At 37.9% G+C, this 18,316-nt stretch overlaps 1 protein-coding gene across 2 annotated transcripts in view; it reads right to left on the bottom strand.

Annotated features, from left to right (window-relative positions):
• The window catches only part of LOC105940239 (cGMP-dependent protein kinase 1), a 130,632-nt gene that overhangs the window by 39,873 nt on the left and 72,443 nt on the right, over positions 1-18,316 (bottom strand). For both annotated transcript variants that reach the window (XM_012882729.3, XM_012882727.3), the window contains exon 4: positions 4,147-4,252. In XM_012882729.3, the coding sequence (XP_012738183.1) occupies positions 4,147-4,252 (106 nt within the window). The remainder of the gene's footprint in view (positions 1-4,146; positions 4,253-18,316) is intronic.

The following is an 18,316-nucleotide window of genomic DNA, read 5'->3' on the forward strand; positions in this document are numbered from 1 at the left end:
TTCCGACTTTATTCTCATAATACCCCAAACAATTGAAAAAGAAATCCCACCCGCTAAAAGGAACTCGCCAGTCTCTGGCACTGTTGTTTCTTTTCATTAGGTTGCTGTCCTATGTGCTGTATTACAGTCTTACTGTATGCTGATATAAATAGTGCAGAACATACATGGCAAGATGTGTAGTTCCAGTGTATGTCATTGGCTGCAAAGAACGAATAAATCAACATGAAGCGGTAATGTTTGTTCCGGTGCTTCCAGGCAGCGTACATGAATGCAAGCCGTCTGTTATCGAGCGAACCAAATAAAACAGGGCTAATGTTTATCAAGAGGGAAAGAAAAAAAAGCCATGTTGATGAACAAAGCCTTATCGTCCCCAATCATCTCTCTCCCTGAGTTTCTCCAGCTCCCTATCACCTCTACCCTGCGCTCATTTTCCATTTTTTATTACAGTAATCTGCACCATCTTGTCTCGGCCTCCAGACCAAGACCCTGTGCCACTCCGCTGATCCGCATGTTGTCTGTTCCTGAACAGAGGCACTGGATTACCAGCGAGGCCATTAAGAGGCGACCCCGCTCCACATAAATTATACAGAGTTTCAAATGCCCAAACTGTGCAGCATGTTGACTCAATCAAGAAGCTCTCAATGCTGTGCAGTTTTAATCCAACATCTTAATTTTGGTATGGATAAGTAGCTGTACAACACCAACCTTTTTCCATTAATAATTTTGTTTATTTTAACAATTCTAACATAGTTACTCTTAGTGTGAAAAATTACCATAAAGCATAAAATAGCACTTCATCTGTACCTTTAAAATAAACAAATTATGAAGACAGTTGTCAAATGCCTTATAGCTAGGTGTATCTGTTCAAAGTAGAAGAGGAGAAAGAAGTTGACTTAGCCTACCACCACTAAACGTTTCCATCAAAAAACTAAAATTTATGTTGTAAATCTGTGAGATTGTTCACAAAGCATCCCTATTATCTTTCCTCTCGCAATGCATTGAAGTAATTTTAAAATATTGCTATTGCAAGAGGCAACAGCCCTTCATGAGCAAACTCAACTGCTGTTTTCGAAACCATGTGGGATTATCGCTCCCTGAGTCTCCCTTCTCCACAGTTTATGAGAGCAAATGTTTAATTTTCATAGCAGTTTAAGGGCGGGTGCATAGGCTCACAGAACCCAGTCCGCCGTTGTTGTTCGCTAAAACCCTATAAGCTCGTTTATTAGATCTTCATCCGAGAAGCGCAAAGGGAATATAATTATGGGCTTATTAACAAATGCTGCCATTAATCTCTGATTTCCCACAGACACCCATCTATACGGCAAACAAAGAGTAGATCTGTTAAATATTTACTCATCTCTCGGCCCGGTTATGTAAGACCTTTGGTGAGGCGAAAGATGCCATACTTCATATTCCAGTTTAATCCTGAGAAAGCCTGTAAATGTATTGAGTTTTTTTCAAGTGAAAAGTATTTTTACCATGTATACATATACTGCTTAAAAAAGTAAAGGGAACACTTGGAGTAACATTGTGTTGTTTAAGTGTTCCCTTTATTTTTTTTAGCAGTATATGTACATGGTAAAATATTCTGCTGAAAAGAGAGCGAGCAGACTTTGCTATAAAGAAATGGAAGCTAAGGCAAAATGTTAAAAAATGTGACATAAGAGATTACGTTCTGTTTACTCTGAAAATATTTTAACATTTGCAGGAGTGTTTTCTATGCGGTTAGGGAGCTCTCGGGTTGAAGAAACAGATGTGTTTTTGTAGAGTTGCATAAAAGAAAAGTGGGGACTTCAAAGTCAAAGGGTGACTGTGGCTCAGTGGGTAGTTTGATTCCAGCTCCCTCCTGTCACATATCTGCTGATCACCATCCTCTTCAGAGTGTCTACTGATCACCATCAGTAGACATCATCCCTACTGATCTACATGTCAGTGAATACATGTGTGCACATTAATGGGTGTGACTACAGTGTAGAGTGCTTTGAGTGGCCAGTATGACTAGGAAAGTGTTTTAAATTCAGTCCATTTAAAAGGAAATACTGTTTTAAAACATGTCAATTTGTATTTACTGTTATCTCATTTCGATCAGCTATATTAAAACTCAAAGCAACACACCAAAGTCAGAAAATCAGAAAGCAGTGCTATTTGCTCATTATGTTTAGTTCGTGTTTTGTTTGTGCTGTTGGCCTCATTTCTGTTCTATATTCAACAAGCAAATCGAACTACATAAACATGAAACATGAAAACAAAACGTGAAAACAGACACATGATGTCCAGCAAATGTAAGCAATTTACACACATTTATTGCATCAAGTAGCAGTTGTCCTTTCATCAGCCATAAAAAACAGCAGAGGCAGAAATGATCAAAGAAATAGTGAGCTCCAGGTCCTGACAGCATCTAGGCCCTCATCCAGCCTTTTAGCATATGTGAGTTTATCAGGAGGCTGTATCAGGAGTTTTGCAGCTGTTAGCATTGTTACCTTGCAGCATCAAGATCCTGGTTTAACCACTGACAGGCCTTTTTGGTGTGAATTTGCATGTTCTGTCCAAAACCCAAGGCTTTTCGGTACTTCGGGCTCTGCCCACGGTCCAAAAATAGGCATGTTAGGTGAGGTGGAAACTAAAGTGAATGTGTGCATGCAAGGTTGTTTATCCTGTGTGTCACGATGTTGCCTTGTGATAGACAGGCAACCTGTCCAGGGTGTACCCTGCCTCTCAGCTATTAACCGCTGAAGCTAGGCAGCAGCCCTCCATACAACCCTGTAAACATTAAGCGAGTATTAAAATGTAGTCAGGGAGGAATGATATTCAGGATGGTGTTTTGAAATTACATAGTCGTATGGATGGATTAAATGCAACCCCTCAGAAGGTAAAAGATATTTTTTATTATTATTAATTTAAGTCAGTGACATCCAAAATCAGTCCTCAAGGGCCTGCGTCCTGCATATTTTAGATGTTACACTGATTCATTGCACCTGAATCAAATCAATGGTTTATTTGAAGGCCTCTGCCGAGCTAACTGACATGCCAAGGAGGTATTTTAGCAATTCCACACAAGCAATCCTACCATTTGCATACGGACACATCTAAAACCTGCCGGGCACCAGCAAATAAATAAGGTTAAAATTTAATTGTTGCGTGGTTGTGAGCACTGTTGCCTTGCAGCAAGAAAGTCCTGGACTTTAATAAACCCTCGGTCTTTCTGGACTGGATTAACATTGCTCCCCCACAAAACCACGACTCTTAGGTTAATTTAAGTATGAGAGCATGTGATAGACCGATAACCTGTCCAAGGTGTACCTCCGGCCAGCCTGGAAGGGTAAGCGGGTATAGACCATGGCCAGATTGATGCATGTATCAGATGATAACAATATTTTTGCATGCTCTCAGCTGATTTAACTAAAAGTTGGCACAAATTGTTACTTTGCTGTAAATGTTGCATGTAAGGAAACACTAAACAGCAGTTGGACAGTTTTTGGTGGCTATAATCAATGTAGGATTGTTTGCAAAGTTAGAAATGAGCCCTCAGGCCGTTTAAATGTGTACTGTGTCCATTCACTTGCCTTGGGCCTATCGGTCACTTACTAGAATAGACTACAATATGTGCTTTCACAGATTTCAACAAATATAAGCAGCATTGTGCGTAAACGAAGAACAACAATTAGGTCATAAAAGTAAGGGTTGCATTTAAAACAAAAAAAAGTAGATCAGAATTTCCATAATTAGCTCAACAATTAAAGCGAATTAATGCTGAGGAGAAAAAAGCTGGTATATAAGTGATTTATGTCCCTCTTTCTGTCCTTTGATGCGCATTTCTTTTATCCTATACTTAATACTCCGGAAATCTTTTTAAATGATAATAAGCTCCTCTTGGTGGTTGCTGCTTTGTCGCTTCTTACAGAGATAAGAACAATGAAGCTCTAGAAGAAAGACACAAGGTATACTTTTCAGATGGTCAAACATTGCTGTCTCTGAAGTCAGCTGTCTTAGTTATTGCACAGAAAATTAAGAATTACAAAACGTTTGAGAAACAGCTCAGATGCACTACCCTGAATTCATTTCGTTAATTCATTCATTGAATTTTAGATCAAAGACCCATTCAGACCATTTCCTGTCACTGTGAGACAATACACGGTGGTTGCTCACCTTTTCAGAAACTCCATATACTCCGTGTGTTTAATGAGCCCCGTCCTCATCATGATCGTTTGAAAGCATTGTCGGTCGATGGCCCACAGCTTCACATTTGTTAAAGCTGGAAAGAAGACCACACACAGACACGGCGATGAAAGACAATTTCTGTCTTTTGGGAAACCAGAATAACACAAAAGTAGGTACAGTTGATGCATAATGCATGCTGTGGCAGAGCGTTATGTTTCATGCGTTCACAAGATGAAGGTCGTGGGTATTGTGTACACTTAAAACAGGAAAGAAATCAAAGTTAGTGGTAAAAGTTTAAAGTAAGACGCCTAGAATCCCTTCCTGCCAGTGTTCAACTTTAAGATCTGTTGCAGTGTGTTGAAAGATGCTGGTGAAGATTCTCAGTCATCCAGGTCATGGTGATTCTAAAAAAAGTAAAACACAAAGCAACTGGACTTTGTGTGTTGAAAGGACCATGATCCATGTCTTTTATCTTGTCTTAATTGTGGCCTGGAGCACAAAAGGAAGATATCCTGGACAATAATTCTTTTTGCTCAGGAGCTTGGAGTTAATTGGTGTTACTATGCAGCTGTCTTGCCTCAAGTAATGCTACGTTTTAATTGGTTCAGGGTGATGAATATGACTTGGGTATCCCATTTTTATCAGTTTAAGTCCCTGAATTGTTGAATTACTCTCTGTTCTATGAGTAATTATTAAAATCTATGACACAAAGTGATTTTAGGCTAAAATTCACAGCCACTATGAAGCTCGTTTGTACCATTTTAGAATGAACTGGGACTACAAGCAGTTATGAATGGGTTCCAAGTCAAACCCAGCACTTTCGTCATCAGTGCCCTACCAGCCTGGCATCACCGGCTCTACTGCGTGTCAACAAAGAAGGAAATTGCAGAACAATGCTCACTCTGCCCATTACAATGCATTTTGCCTATGGATGGCATTGAAAATAATTAGAAAACAGCATAATTTATTATAAAATTACCACAATATTCTTAGACGAATGTCTATATATCTGGAACAACACACAGTCAATTTGAGAAGTGTGCAAACTTGCAGTTTGTCTGCACAGAAATGGAGATATGGCTGCTAGCTTTAGTGACAAATAAAAAAAAATTGTAAAAATGCACTTTGAGAAATAACCCGAGATAGAGTATGAACTGTAAGAGTGTATGCAAAGACTATATGGGGAGTGGTGGCCTATTGATTAGAACAACGCACTCTGAGAAGACTGCAGGTACCTCATTTGTACCCCACAGAGTGTCACTATGGGTCCCTGAGCAAGACCCTAAGCCCCTGGGCACCAAGCAGTGGCAGCCCACTGCTCCTTAAGGGATTGGTTAAATGTCAAGAAAAAAAAATCATTGCAACATACATTGCAATGAAAATAAAGATTATTATTATATCCTGAAAGTTGTAGTTGTCCATCCATCCATTTTCTAACATGCTTATCCCTATTGGGAATGCGAGGGGTGCTGGTGCCTATGTCCAGCTGTCAATGGGCGAGAGGCGGGGTACACCCTGGACAGGTGGCCAGTCTATCGCAGGGCAACACAGGGACAAACAGGACAAACAACCATTCACTCACAAATAAGGAGAATTTAGAGAGGCCAATTAACCTGACAGTAATGTTTCTGGACTGTGGGAGAAAAACGGAGTACCCGGAGAGAAACCTCACATGCACAGGGAGAACATGCAAACTCCATGTAGAAAAACCCAGGGCAAGGGTAGGACTCGAACCCAGGACCTTCTTGCTGCAAGGCAACAGTGCTACCCAGTGAAAGGTTTTGTGCTCAAGACACTAATACTTTGGTCAATCAATACCTTAAGATATTTTGATGTCATGTTAATTTTTTTTTTAATCAGTTTGTAACCTCTTGGTCAACAATAGCAACTATAACAAGGAAGTTACTGAGAAGGACATACAATAGGCGGTTAAAATCATGGATAGTAAGCCCTTCAGAAATCACTGTTAGGTTCTAAAGGAACTGAATACAATGAACTTTGATTACCGGTAAGTTCTCAAAGCTCTATCTCCGCAGTTGCTCAGTGACCTTTTGGATCCTGTTTGAGTCAGTGGTTCGTTAAGTTATGGAGCATCTAGCGGAAATTGTAAGGTGGCTTTGTAAGAAGCTACTCCGAGGGAAACGGCCTGCTCTCTAAGAGGGGTTAACTTGCAATTTCCCCCAACTAAAAGTGAACTGTGATTAGGATTTTCTATAATATGTGAGATTTTTATTTTGCTTTTTATTTACATTTTAAACCATGTCTATTATTCTTTTTATTTATGTGTAGCAAGAAGACCGTCTAGGGACAGGAAGCATAAATCACTTTAGGCCAAAACTGTTTACTGTAATTGTTAATACCTAACATTCCCTTTCACGTCCCTGCACATAAAACATTAAGCAGGACTAAACTTTAATCTTTGCAGAACAACCTCTAAAGACTACAAATGCTGTCAGAATCTCTCCCACCTTTCATCTTTTCATCTGGTGCTGATTAACATAGACACATATTTTTTCTAAATTCTGTTTTTGTGTCTCTTTTTGGCGCTTTGAGGCTAACCAGCAGTTTTTTTTCCCCTCTTTTGAATCCTGTCATAATTTTTCATCAGAATATGTTTCACCCGAGTGGATCGCTGGCGTAACGTGCCACCTCTGTTGAAAACCAGGCCGTGTGGGGTTTCATCAAAGCAGTAGACCTCTAACCCACAGCTAAATGTCATTTTTATTTTTACCCAATTCAATGATATTTTAAAGAAGAGATGGGCTTGTTGAGGCAGAACCCCAGCAACAAAATGTAAAAAAAAAAAATGCTAATTTGTCTAGCTGATTTAACTGATTTAAGTCCAGTGCTTCATCTTTTTGTCATTGGTTTATTTATTAACCATGTTATTATGGGCACAATCCTCTGTGAGAAAAGGCTCTTATTTCTGCTTCAATACCTCAATTGTGCACCTGCTCAATAGCTGACGAGCAATAAAGAGAAATGAATCTACAACCTGATCCCCAAAGGAATACTGAAAACCCCAGGGGTGATGACTGGACACAAGGGCATTAGGTGATATTACAAAAAGCTAGCTCAGATAACAGACTACTTGTTATTTTGTTGCTGCATCCTTACTTATCCTTGAGGCATGAAATTCTTCAGAAATTTTAAGATAAAAATCACTTTCTTTCTGATAACCTCCGGGGTTTATTGATCTAGACAGATTATTTTTGCTAGCTGGCTGTGGTATTGGCGTCATGTAGGAGATAGAGAAGCAGTGCATTGTTTTACAAGCAATACTTCAAAAGAGAGTGTATCTGGCATTGAATAGAATATACACCGAGGGTTTCCTATTCATCCTATTCATACATTCTTTCTTACAAATTAGTTTTGATTTTTAAAGTCGTCATTTTGATGATTGTGGTTTACAGCTAATAAAAAACCCAAATTTAGGTGATCAGTAAATTAGAATATTGCACATGTCTGAGTAAAAATTAGAAATTTTACCGAGACACGTCTTATTGGTATGTTATAACCTACACTGTTAGGGGAATGGCTGCTGTCCAAGATAGTCCTTGATCCAAACTATAAGGAAGATTTTTATTGATAAAGAAGCTAGCTTTTCACAAAGAGCTGTATCCATGCATGTTGGAGAATCTCTCGAAGATTTTGAAGCAAAACTGATAAGTTTGGGGAAGATTCACAAAGCACGGAGTGTGGCTGGTGTCAGTGCTTCAGGAGCCACTGCACACAACAGTTTAACGTCTTATAGTTAGCCACTCCTGAACCAGAAACAACATCAGGAGCATTTGACCTACTTAAAGGTGAAAAAGAACTGAACTGTTGCTCAGCGGTCCACGGTCCTCTTTTGAATAAATTTTGCATTTAATTTGGAAATCAAAATGTAAAAAGCCTGGAGGAAGAGCATAGAGGCATAGAGTCCACGTTTCTGGAGGTCCGGAGTGAAGTTTCCACAGTTGGTGATGTTTTTGGGAGCAATGTTATCTGCTGGTGTTGGTCTGCTGTGTTTTATCAAACCCAAAGTCAGCATAGCCATCTACCAGGAAATGTTTCTAATGGAGATGATTTTATTTTCCACCTGCACTTACTGCCAGAAGTACCAATGCCTGATTCAAACCCATGGTATCATTGTGCCTCATATGCAAGAAAAAATGCATGACCTAAAACCTCAGGACAATCTGTGGAGGATTGTCAGGAGGAAAATTAGAGACACCTGACCCAACAATGCAGACAAAGGAAGACTGCCATTAAGGCAAATCGGGCTTCCTTAATACCTCAAAAGAACCACAGGCTGATCAGCTCCATGTAACTGGATTTGCTATGTGAAACACAATACACAGATTAATTGCACACAGAATGATGTTTTCAATCCTTTATTTTTGTTAATTATGATGATTTTGCTTTTATAGCTATGAAAAACCAACATTTAAGATTTTAATATTTAAAGGAGATATTGGTGAGATATTTTCTGTAAAATCAACTTAAATCATTCTCATTTGTCACCTGGGATGGAAGTAACATTCCTTATAAACAATCGGTGCTCTCCATCAACAATGTCTGAGTCACATTTTTCTCCTTTCAAAGTCTAGAGGTGCGGTCCGAAACTACGTCGTTTCAGAATGTAGCCCGTTGTTACTTCCTGGTTCGTCAGCCAATCTTATGAGATTTCCCAGGGTTCCCAGCACAAAGCACAGCATTTGGTATATTATCTTGGCAAAATAGCAGCAGCCTGCTAACATGGAAGCCAGTAAGACAGGCAGACCAGAAATAGAACAGTATACAACATCATATACCTATCCTGTGTAAGTAAAAATTCCCAACAGCGACACACCGTTTGAAAACGGCATATCAGATTGTTGTGACTGGCAAGCTGTTGTACCAATTTTGGCCACAGGGTGACAGAATTACTTATAGCTCCTTTAATCAGACCAATAAAAAAATTAACACAGAAATGCCAGCTCAATCTTTGTTTAATACCTGCTTAAAGATTGTTGTTTTTAAAAGATAATTTCAATCTGTCAAACAAGCCTCAATAGGAACACATTGTAATTTATTGTATATGACTGTACCAAACATACATCATGCTTATACTTTTATGTAAGCTGTAACTTATGCATTAAAGCAATTTTCATTGGTCTTTTGCGATATTTCATGAGGAACTGAATTTAGGATTGCCATCAGTTGTGAGTTATAATTGTAAATATCAACAGAAAGGGACTAGAAAAAAAATATTTTTGTGCTATGAAGTTATATTATTGAGTTCTACTTTTTGAAATGATTTACTGAAATAAGTTATGTTTTTATGATGTTCTAATTAATAGAGATGCACCTGTATGGTCTGTAAGGACAACTTTTCAGTCTAATTCACATCCTGAACCTTGCAATCTGCAGACCAATAATTCGGCAGCACTTTATAATCAGGCCAAACCACATGAGAAATGCCCTCATTACTGAAAATGACACTGCTGTTAGATAGATAAATTTTCCTGGAGCAGAAATTCTAACACACAAAGAGCATGAATAATGCGCATGCACAGACAAAACTCTTAGATAGAATTATGAAGACATACAAGCATATGGCAAATGTAAAATCATAAATGTTTATATCAGCGAAATTACACACACTGTATTAAGTCTTTAATGAAACACTGTTTAAAAGCCACCAGCAATGTGGGTTACATTTTTGGCAAAGTCTAAAGTTTATTTTCAACAGCACTGCACTTCTCCTTCTCTTTTTCAAGCCTTACAAAGGTGTTATTAGGGTCAGCCATAACTGGATCCATTTAATTCTTCTATAATCAAAAGGGTTATTTGGACTGTTGTGATGTGGAAAATGGGGACAAATTGTCCTAACCCAGAGTGCAGACCAGACAAATGCTGTGTATAGAAATAGATCAAAGGAGAGAAATAGTTTGACCCAGAAGCAACTTGAGTGGGAGGTCAGACATTATTGGCTATTGTGTAGTGTTTGCAACAAAGGATTTGGGGAAAAAAAGTGGGAGTGTGGAGCACTGGGAAATAAGATATGTAGGGAGCCAGCAGCGCATGGCAGTAGGTAAACATATTATGCGAGGAGTTGGCTAAATTGTGGAGAGACTCAGGGAGCTAGTTAGCTTGTGCTGAGGGTACAGGTAAATATCAGTGCTCAAGGGTTACTGACCATTTACTTCATAGTTTGCTTCCATAGAGCTGCGTCAGCACAGCCTTTGCAACAACAGCGTTTTATAAATAATTTAGGAATTCCCCCATGCATGTGGTACATAGAGTGTAAAGGGCAATCTATATGTTTACGATTATTTACAATATTTGCATCACCCTTGTTTTCCCATAATATCACACAGTTAAATGAAACCCTGTTTTGTAACAGTACTTTTCTAACTTAAAATATGGTAAAAAGCTTGACACAGTTTAATTTATTCAATAACAAATATTATATAATGCTAACTTTATGTTGGCAACAAGGTGCCTCATGGAAATTAATTTAGTAATATTTGGGAATCATTCATTGCACAACTTTTTCATGTGCAACGGACATAGTTTACAGTTTATATATGTTATAATTTCTGTATCTATCTGGTCCCTTTGATCTCTTTTTCTTTCTTTTCCAGGTAAGGACATCTATCTGCAAACACAAATCCCCAGGGAAGTTAATTGATCTGTCCCATTTCTTTCCATCTGGAGCCACTTGATATATTTGTTTAGAAATGATGTACTTAATTCATGTCTTAACTCCATTCTGCTGAAGTGTTCAACATCTATTTCCCTTCTTTTCTTAAAAGTTCAACGAAATTAATTTTTTTTCCTCAGAATGGATAAAAGTTGAAAGCTACTCAATGTTTTCTGATCCTATAATGGATCATCAGTTTAGATTGTTAATACTGTTAAAACTTCCTGTCCATGTTGAGTCCAGTTGTAAATAGCAGACATTGAAAATGACAGGAAGGAAGCAGAAAAAATACAGGCAGAGGAAGAAGCAACTCCTTTATTCAGCTCAATCATAATTCACTGTAATTTTGTTTAAGTTGAGGGAATTATGCAAATACTCCATGAGTGTTAGTTCTTGCAATCTAATTATAGATAAAATCACATAAACATGGGAGGAACAGATTTTTTCCATTTATTTATTTTATACTCCAAAGACTTTACAGCCACAGAGTTTAATTATGGGAAACGATAGGAACAATATTCCTGGATTAGTTTGACATTATTCATGACTTTGTCACAAGCATCTTTTTTATTTTGCCTGTGCAAGCTAAGATTTTCACTGTTTAATTTAAAGTTGATCTGGAGTGCAGCACAAAGAAAGGCTCAGGGCTAGAAATGAACTTCAGTAAGCGAAAATCAAGCTTTATAGAGATAAGAAAAAATACCAGCACTAAATCTGAAAGGTTCTCTGACACACACTATTCTTTAGTTATTAGTAAGTTATTAGTTATTAGCCAGGTAATAATCAGTAGGTAATACTATTTGAAATACCTTGTTGGTTCTAAAGTATTACGAGACATGGGTGAAATTGGTATTTTTTCATTTCAAACAAAAAAAAAAAGTCCCATGTCTAAACGTAAATATAAAATGATGAAATTACTCAAGATTTTCATATAATACTGTAACATAGTCAAAATATGCAGTCTAAAACAAGAGTTCTGTCTCATTATTTATAGCAAAATCTCAAAATCCTTGACTAGACTTCTTTAGTTTCACTGGAACAAGCTTTATCACTAATATTCAAAGCTTAATTGTTTATATACATACATTAATAAACATACGGAAAGCATAAAATCCATCCATCCATCCATTTTCTATCACATATATCCCTTGTGGGGTCGCGGGGGGTGCTGGTGCCTATCTCCAGCATTCAATGGGTGTCAGGCGGGGTACCACACAGTTAAATGAAACCGGTCGCCAGTCTATCGCAGAAGCATAAAATGACAGTACTTAATTTTTTCCTATTCATAATAAGAAATAAACTAGGTAAATTCTTGGGGGGTTTCTGCTTGAAAGTAAATTTATCCAACTTTTTCTCAAGCTAAAACTACAATAACTTACTTTGTTACATTGTAATAAGAATAGACTAAGTAAATCCTTGACTAGACTTTTTAAGCTTCACTGGAATGAGCTTCAACACTAATTGTTTCTATTCATAATAAGAAATAAACTAAGAACATCCTAGGGGTTTCTAATCTAAAGAGGTTTTGTCCAACTTTTCTTAGAGCTACAATAAACTAGACTTATTTTGTTTCATTTTAACAAATATAAACTAAGTAAATCCTTAAAGCCACAACTTAAGGTCTCTGGTCTGACCTTTCTGACATTACAGCTAAAATAGAAATCAAGAGCAAAGGAAAGTGCAGCGAAGACGCTGTGTGTGCATGTGTGTTTTTGCGTGTCATATATATATAGGGATGTGTACCTTTCACATTTGAAACAATACGGTATGGATATCCGATACCTATGAATCGGTACTGGTACTTAACGGTACCTGATTTCTGTACTTTTATGTGTCTATATGGTAATAAATGTTAGTTTACTAATATACGCCCTTTTTTTTACACAGTCTGCCCTCTGAGTAAATTTGATCAATTGTGTTGAGTGTCCAGCTGACCAGATCCATAATTTACAATTCAGAAGATATGCAAAGACAGGCTCCAAAAAGATTCATAGAAGCAGAAACAGTGCAGATACAGAGGGGGGGGGGGGGGGGGGGGGGTGAGGAGAGGAGAAAAAAGCGTCCGCCTTCACCAAGAGCAGGAAGAAAAAGATATACCAAGAACATGAGTTCTTGGCATATTGATATGTAGACATGAATGGTCCATGTTGTACTTCTGGATTATAGTTTTGGAGCTATCTGACTCTGAGAGAGTGTTTGTCCTCAAACTAATTACAGAAAGCAGCAATCACAGTCATGAATATTGTATTGAGGCTTAAATGGTTTTAAACTCTGTTAAACCACTGCTGAAAGAGTTCAGACTGTGAATTTCCTACTCTTGCTTTTAATTAATTGCCATTTCATCATATGCTCTTTTTAAAGAGCACATCAACATCAGTCTTTTTTTTCATTCCTTACTTTGACACAAACAATTGCACACAAAGACACAAATTGACGTGAACTCTATGTTTTGTTTTGAATAATCTCTCAGGAATACGGCTGTCAGGGATGTGGGGGTAGGGGGGGGTAGGAAGAAAGTAATCTCCTTTCCCCTAAAGTCATTAATAACATCAGCCAAGTCTGATTATATCTACATGAGCTCTTTAGAGCGTGAGAAAGCAGGACAGGTCATTTACTATGAGCAGCAGTAACCCTTGGGGGGAAAAAGTGGTAAAAATGATCCACCTCATCGTTGTTAAAATTTTAATTAGATTTGTTTTAGTTATCACAACAGGAAACCAACAAATACATTTGTTTTATGAAAGTTTTAGTATATTTTTTACTTTATTCATCTCCAGCTGTTTGTTCAACCAGTAGTTTCTTCATGCTGGACCAGCAGCTTTTGGGGCTCTTCAAACTGCCCCACATCAATAACATTTGCCTAATGCAAAATGGACAGTGTATAAAAATGGAAATAGCAGTTTTTTAAATGTAAAAAGAGCAACACATTTATTTATTGACATCTAAATGCCCACTGACACCTGTGCTAAGACATATTTTTTCTTACATTGAATAAAACTGAGATACAGAGCCTTGCAAAAGTACTAATCCAACTTTGCTTTTTACCTTTTCTGTTACATTCCAACCGCTGTAATTTAAATGTTTTTCAAATTATTTTTTGTATGATAAATCTGCACAAAACAGTGTAAGGTAATGAGAGGACATGAGAAGAGAATATATAAAAAGAATTTCAAAAAAGAAAAATGTATCCATGGGGATATAAAAAAGATGCAAATCTTCAAATGCCATTAAGTCCATCATCTTCAAATGAAAAGCACAAAACTAAAAGAGGGCATCAATCAGAGAGGCAGCACAGAAACCAAAGGTAAAGGTGCAGAGTTCCAAAGAAGAGACTGGAGGATTTGTTCATAGGCCCACAATAAGCCGTACACTCCATGGAGCTGGGCTCTATGGAAGAGTGGCCAGAAAAAAAAATACTAAATGTTAAAAATAAGTTCTGAGTTTGCCAAAAACATGTGGGTGACTCCAGAAATGTATGGAGGAAGGTCACCAGGGAAAACACTATGTCTGGTGCAAACCCAACACATTCCATCACCCCAAGAACACCACAACAGTGAAACATGGTGGTGGCAGGGACTGGGAAACTAGTCCCAGTCGAAGGGGAAAGATGAATAGTTCTAAATTCAGGGGTATTCTTGATTAAAACCTTTATCAGTCTGCCTGTGAACTGAGACTGTGACCGAGATTCACTTTCCAGGAGGACAATGACCTCAAGCATCCTCATAAAGCAACACTGGAATGTTTTGAGGGGAAACATTTAAATGTGTTGCAAAGACCAACTCAAAGTCCAGACCTAAATCCAATTGAGAATCTGTGGTTTAACTTGAAGATTAATGTTCACAAATGAAAACCATCCAACATGAAGGAGCTGGAGCAGTTTGGCCTCAAGGATTCAAAGATCCTAGTGGCAAGATGTGGTGAGCTCATAGAGACTGACCAAAGCCACTCGCAGCTGTAGCTGCCACAAAAGATGGCTCTACAAAGCACTGACTTTATGACATAGCTATTGGCTGAGCTTTTACTGCATATAACTGCATGTGGTCTTTTTCACCTTCTTGATCAGAAAACTGGCTCAAAGCTTATCTGCTTGGCTGTGTTTCTTTCCTGAACACAGCCACCCTTGGAGCTAGGCTACCATTATTCTCTCTAACATTGAAAGTATTCCTGGATCAGTGCATCTGTGTTCTTGTTGTGTCTCTGCCCTGTCTTCCCTGGCCGTTCACACTGAGCCTGGTTCTGCTGGAGTTTTCTTCCTGTTAAAGGGGAGTTTTCCTCTCCACTGTCCCTACGTGCATGCTCAGTATGAGGGATTGCTGCAAAGTAAACGACAATACAGACTCCTCTTTCATTTCATTGACTCGATACAATCTGCTGGGTTTCCTCATATAGAAAACTTTTGAACCAGTCTGTAAGCATGATTTGATTGAATTGACTTTGTAAAGTGCCTTGAGATGACGTGTGTATTGGTGCTATATAAATACGATTGAGTTGAACTGAATTTAATTAAAAAGACTTCTTTTGAGGAACAGTGATTGGGTAAAATTAAAGTAAAAAACATGGCATGAATACTTTGTGCACGCGTCCTCACTAAGACTAAGAAAGTAGAGCACATAACCCCAGTTCTAAAGTCATTACACTGGCTCCCTATATCTCAGAGAATAGACTTTAAAATACTTCTGTTAGTCTATAAATCCCTGAATGGCTTAGCACCTAAATACATCACAGACTTGTTATCAGTGTATCAACCCTCCAGACCACTCAGGTCTTCTGGCTCCAGCCTGCTCTGCATACCTAGAACACGAACTAAACACAGAGAAGCAGCATTTAGTTCCTATGCTCCACTTATCTGGAACAAACTTCCAGAAAACTGTAAAAGTGCTGAAAGCCTGAGTTCCTTTAAATCGAGATTAAAAACACATTTGTTTAGAATTGCCATTGAATGTTCAAGTTAAAATGTTTTACTGTTTTCAAATGTTCTTTTTTGTTTATACACTATCCCTACTTGCTTTTATTCTGTTTTATTTTCCTATATTTTAATCATGTAAAGCACTTTGCATTGTCTCTGTACCGAATTGTGCTATATAAATAAATTTGCCTTGCCTTGCCTTGCCTTGCTTTTACTTGTTAGCTACTATTATCTTGAATTTTAGGACGGTTTTTATGTCTACGTCTTTTTTAGAAGGCCTCACATCAGTAAAAATCCTGCCCTGTTTATTTCTATTTAAATGTCCATTACCTAATTGCGTCTGAGGGGCTGAAACGTACAAGGCTTGAATTGTGTTCAAGGCTGCACAAAAACCTTTAGAGGGCTGCAAATGTGCCCATGGGCCGCACCCTCGATACCCTTGATCAAGATGGTGGAAGCTTGGACACAGCTGGGTGCTCCCAGGACAATGATCCCTCTACCCCCCACATTTCGGATTTTAGAAATAATAAAGCAGGCTAACAATGACTTTCTTAAATGCCCCCATCTTGTCCCTAAAAAATGTGAGACTATGCTTAAAAAGCCGATTCATGGCAGGAAACAAATAATAATGGTCACATATTATGAGAACAAAACTCAAGCAGTCAAGGTTTAGATTACTAAAGGGCATCTAAACAAATATGTATTAGAGGTTAATAAACTATACATATTTTTTTCTATCAAAATTCAATCCTGTTTGTTGACATCTAATAATTTCTCCCTGAAAAAAATAAATAGTCCAAACACACCATTAAAGGGACAAACTTTATATTATATTCATGCCCATAAAAAAGTGTACTTAAACATCTTACAGGGAAGATATCCTTCTGTAAAAGAAAGAACATGACAATCTATAATATACAGCACAAAAAAACTGGCAAAAACAAACAAGCATGCTTACAATGATAACACAATCAATGTGGTGGTAATGCTGTCCATGATAAAAAAAACTTTTCATTATGGTAAAATACCAACATTTGTTTATCATCAGTAGAATCAAAGTGCAGCTGGCCTGTCGGAGTATCACTATGTTGCAGGGACTTGTCTACGAAGGGAAATGTTGAGCAAAATTAAAGTTAAACTGGACCTTCAGAGCGATGGCCCTGAAAGGTTAAGTGTACATACTGGTTATTGCACCTGGGGACAGGAGAGACGGGTCCAAATGTCACACAAATCCATTTTAAAGTTCATCAGCAATGAGAGCATTAAATATAAATGTTAACCTTATGTTGGTGCTTGAGGAAAAGTCAAATAAAAAAGTCAGAACTTGTTAGGATTGATCCAATCTTCAGACTTTTTGTATGACGCAAGAGTAATATGGTTTTTAAAGTTTAATGATGATGAGAACACTGATATAGCACACAGTAATTAGATTTAGATTGCAATGATGAATCCGTTTTTAGAATCGGCGCTGTTCATCTATAATCAAAATGCAGAGGTAATCGAACTGCACAAGTAAGCAAAGTTCACAGGAGTGGTATGGCATATTTTTATGTCTGCGTAGTGACATCGCATGAGTAGAACAAGCGTTAAACATATGTAATGGAGCAAAAAAAAGACAAACGAGAAAGTATTTAAGACAACTGGTTGACCTCTTATTGCAAAGAACGTGGCTTTTATCCTTTGCTAAGGACATTTCTTTCATTTAAAGTAACCTTTCTAAGCTTTTCCAACCATTTATTGCCATAGCTGTAGGATAAAAGCACTGTGCAGGGCTGTCAGTGATAAGGAGAACTGTTGGGATAAAAAAGGAAAACCACTTTTCCTTCCTCTTTCTGCTGTACCTGAACCATGATCAAAAACTAACCTTGTCCTTTATAAATTGCTCTCCTATTGGTTTGTGAGATAAGTTCTAATTATTTATTGTCTTTGTCATAATTGATGTTCAACCGGAAACCATTTTCCACAGAGGAAATCAGGTTGACTAACTCTGTAAATTTGAGTCTAGCCCGGCTGCAGAATATCAAATGGAGGAAATGAAGCGTGTTTGCTATTCATCAGCAGGCCAGTTATTTTTAGGTCCAACTCCAGGTTGCATCAGGTGCAACTTTTGAAACGTACCTTGCTCTGTGGACAATTCAAAACCCCATACAGAAACATGATGAATTGTCACGTTTGCATTACTGGAAAAGGCAAAGGGAGCAACAACGAAAATACTGGCAGGTCAATTGTAGTGATTTCATGTAACAGCATGCAACAGAGTGAAACCATTTTATTTTCTATGTCAGATTTCAACAAGCGCAAGAGACTCGCACTTTTCAGCTCCTCCAAAAACAAGCACAAACACAACTCGCTGCTGCATGTCATGAGGTCTTCTGTCAGTAAAAACAGATGCTTTTGCTTCCTGCTGAGGGGGGAAAAAAAATTCAAATCTCTGCACCCAAAAATAACTCGAGAATCCAGAGAGAATTTCCCACCCACAGCTTGGCTTGTGTTGTTGTATAATTCTGAATAAGCCTTTGATTATTTCTTGTTTTGATGAGATTTCAATTATTCTGACAAGAAGTACCTTCACGCTGCAGGAC

This window comes from Fundulus heteroclitus, chromosome 22, assembly GCF_011125445.2.
Source record: "Fundulus heteroclitus isolate FHET01 chromosome 22, MU-UCD_Fhet_4.1, whole genome shotgun sequence".
In the NCBI taxonomy this organism is placed as follows: Eukaryota; Metazoa; Chordata; class Actinopteri; order Cyprinodontiformes; family Fundulidae; genus Fundulus; species Fundulus heteroclitus.